The sequence below is a fragment of the Berghia stephanieae genome, chromosome 8, assembly GCF_034508935.2.
Source record: "Berghia stephanieae isolate SIO BIC M18660-M18661 chromosome 8, UCSD_Bste_1.3, whole genome shotgun sequence".
NCBI classification, from domain to species: domain Eukaryota; kingdom Metazoa; phylum Mollusca; class Gastropoda; order Nudibranchia; family Aeolidiidae; genus Berghia; species Berghia stephanieae.
In genome coordinates, this window is record NC_088367.1 from 13,598,010 (window position 1) to 13,601,551 (window position 3,542).

Consider the following 3,542-nt stretch of genomic DNA (forward strand, 5'->3'; position numbering starts at 1 on the left):
ACTCAAACAGAAAAGCAACAAATGCATTCTATACATGATATTGATCAGCAAAATTAATTCTACACCACAGTGTCACATTTTTTGCGATCTATTATAAAACATTTTCTTAAAATTATGTGATTTACAAAAGAAATCTGAATGATAAAAGTACTCGTTGGAGCGCAACGAATTTACCAAATTGCACCAAACTATGAGATACCACTTCGATGGGAATTTTCTATGCTTTCAAACCGCATAAAAAGCGGTCGACGTTTACAACTATAAGGAGCCGACTTACTTCAATTTTGTTTCTCCCATATTAAACTAAGCTACACATATTAATACTATATACTCTAAATATATTTTGACTCCTGATCATACTCTCTCATGCCGTAATATCATGAGTGCATACACACACACACACACATAAACACACATAAACACACATACGCACATAAACACACCAATAAACAATTTCCCCTTGTTCTCTCTCTCTCACACACACACACACACGGACACATACACACACACATATATATATATATATATATATATATATATATATATATATATATATACATACACGCATGCACATAGTTCCTGTCATCCTGTTCTTTCACATTTATTTAAAGAAGTGGTACATATTATACACACACACACACATATATATGTATATATATATATATATATATATATATATATATATATACATATATATATATGTGTGTGTGTGTGTGTGTGTGTGTGAGTGTTTGAAATTCAAATTGTGACTAAGCGTTATGTCCAGTTACTTAAAATCATCTACATCAACATTTACTATTTTAACAGGTTTAATTTGTTCGTATTTTCTGTGGTTGGTAAAAATTGGTTCTTTAGTTTTTGAGGTATTATTTTCAAGAAAATTGTGCTGGCACCAATCAACAAATTTATTAACTTGATTAAAATATTTGGTTTCATAGACTTTTTCTGTTATGAGACCTAGTATGGCAGTGTCGTCAGCATATTTAATTACCTGGCAGTTTTCAAATGAAGCTCTACAATCATTAGTGTTTAGTATGTAGAGAATTGGGGAGCATACGCATCCCTGGGGACAGCCATTTGAGAGATGTTTCATACCTGAGATATGGGCATTCATCTTTACCCACTGTGGTCTCTGTGTTAGAAAACTCCTGAACCAACCAATCAGGTAGTCTGATATGTCTACGGCACGTAGTTTGGTCAACAGCATGGCAGTGTTCATCGCGTTAAAACCTGATGATAAGTCTACATACAGAATCCTCGCCAGATTTGTAGACTTCTTGTCGGTTCATTACGGCAGTAACGCATCTTCTACGATGAGTGAATTCTGGTATGCGAATTCGTGTTTATCCAGTATTTTCGAGTCGTATACTGTCTGAAGAAGCTCGCATTTGATTATTTTTTCCTAGCATTTCATCACAATTGATGTCAGGGCAACCGGTCGGTAGTTATTGAACGCCACCGGACTGCGCTTCTTCGGTACTGGCACGATCACGGGCGTTTTCCACAGCACTGGTACTGACTGTTCGTCGATGGAACGTTGGAATATGTGTGTAAAAGGCACTGCCAGTTGGTTGTGGGAGTATTTCAATATGAGACCGTGTATGTTGTCTGGACCGGGTGTTTTCCGTTCCTTACAACGTTTAAATAATTCCGCCACAACTGTTTCTTCTAGTTCTGGGGGTGGCTTTCTGTTGATTGTTGAAGTTGATTCCGTGTCGATTGTTGGTAGACACGTGTCGAAGTTCGTCAACATCTTTGCTTGCGTTCCGGGATGGGAGTCGGGTCTTCTTTGGTCCTGCCCCTCCCATTTCCCGAGGCATTTCCCACGCTTTCATGGAATTTCCCGATTTTAGTTTTTGTACCATTTTTCGTTTTCAAACTTCCTTTTCTTGTTTAATGACGATTTCTTTGTTCTTTCTCATTAGCGTATGTTTGTATTCTGTCATCTCTCGTGTATGCGATCTTCTTCTTTTCATTGAGGGCATATTTCAGACCTTTTGGTGCCCATGGTTTGTTGGGGAAAATTCTAATCTCTTTCTTTTTAACACATGACTCAACGCAGAATGTTATATAGCTTGTCGCCACGTCAGTCCATTTATCAGTCGTTCCAACAAGAGGCATTAATGTACCCCACATCGCACATTCAAAGCAAGCATTGATACAGTCTTTTGCACCTTGCAATCACACGTTTTGATGTTTAATGATTGGTTTTCCTTTTTTAATTTGTACACACATGTTGGTATCAGGTGTATTGTGTTGTGGTCGGAGTTGGAGATCGGTTGTTTACAGATTGATGTGTAGGCGTCTTGCAAGTGACAAACTGATTGAGTCCGGAGATTGTGTGTTGGCAATGGTTGAAATCGCCAACAATGGGCATGATCTGTATTACATTTCCATGTGCTCGAGGTCATTGGGCAGATTGGAATATGTGCTCAAAGTGACCCACATAGTGAAAAGTGTTCACAGTTTTTTAAATATCTAAAATCCCGATTGTTCATTTTGTTCAGCTTGACACATGTGTATGTTTACAACTTTCATAAACAAAGCAGTGTGTTTACATTTCTGAAGAAATATCCAATCGTTGGACAGCAGCAGATCATGTGATTGATGACTTGGTTGGACGAAAACATGAATATAGATCGCTCCCATTATTAAGGGGCTCTTAAACTCTAAGGACCACAGCATTGGCCCTCAGCTACTCAACTGCGGAGTACTGCTCAGCTGTATGGGCCCGATCATGCCATGCCTCCAAGCTAGACCCCGAGCTCAACAACGCCTGCCGGATCATAACGGGCCAGCTGAGAGCAACACCATTACCACTGGTCTACCGTGCAGCAGGAATAGCCCCACCACACATCCGGATGGAAACTCATGCCCAAATACAAAAATACAAACAGGAAATGGACCAGAGACACCCCCTTCATGACCACAATTGCCCCAAAAGCAGGCTCAAATCAAGGAAAAGCTTCCTCACAGTAGAGAGCCTTCACCCAGACCACTCAGCATTCTTCCGCCTGGACAAATGGGTTAGAATGGGACAAGACAGCAAACGATGCCCTCCAGCCCCAACAGAAGAGCTCCCAGCAGGCACAGACCTCAAGAGAAAAGAATGGGTGGCGTTGAACAGAGCTAGAGCAAAGGTGGGAAACACCGCCACCAACCTCTTTAAATGGAAAATCTCACCGGGCACTGAATGCCCATGCGGTCACCCCAGACAGACCATGGACCACATCCTGTCCGAATGCTCGCTGGGACCTCACTGCACCAATGCTGACCTGAGGGAATGCAACCAGACTGCCCGGGAGTGGCTGACTCACTGGCGCGACAAGATATGATGATGATTAAGGGGCTGTCCGGGTATCTGAGTAGCAGTCGTGAGGTGTGTTCTTCCAGTGTTTGTTTTTCATCGTCACTATTTGAGCTCGGGGGAAAGTAAACAACAGCAATGTTGACGATACTAAATTCGCGTGGGTAACAAGGGCGGACAAAGTGACAATGATAGAAATTCTGTATTAGGTGTGTATGTCTTTTCCACGATGTTG

The 3,542-nt window shown here is 41.1% G+C and overlaps 1 protein-coding gene across 1 annotated transcript; it reads right to left on the minus strand.

The window, feature by feature from the left end:
- Window positions 1–766: 766 nt before the first annotated feature.
- Window positions 767–1,219, minus strand: LOC144977969 (uncharacterized). The gene has a single exon (XM_078923377.1). It carries the CDS (start codon window positions 1,217–1,219, stop codon window positions 767–769), a length of 453 nt encoding a protein of 150 aa, XP_078779503.1.
- Between the last annotated feature and the right edge of the window lie 2,323 nt (window positions 1,220–3,542).

Excerpts from the sequence above, each read along its gene's own strand:
- LOC144977969 (XM_078923377.1), bottom strand. The coding sequence starts at position 1,219 with ATGAACACTGCCATGCTGTTGACCAAACTACGTGCCGTAGACATATCA.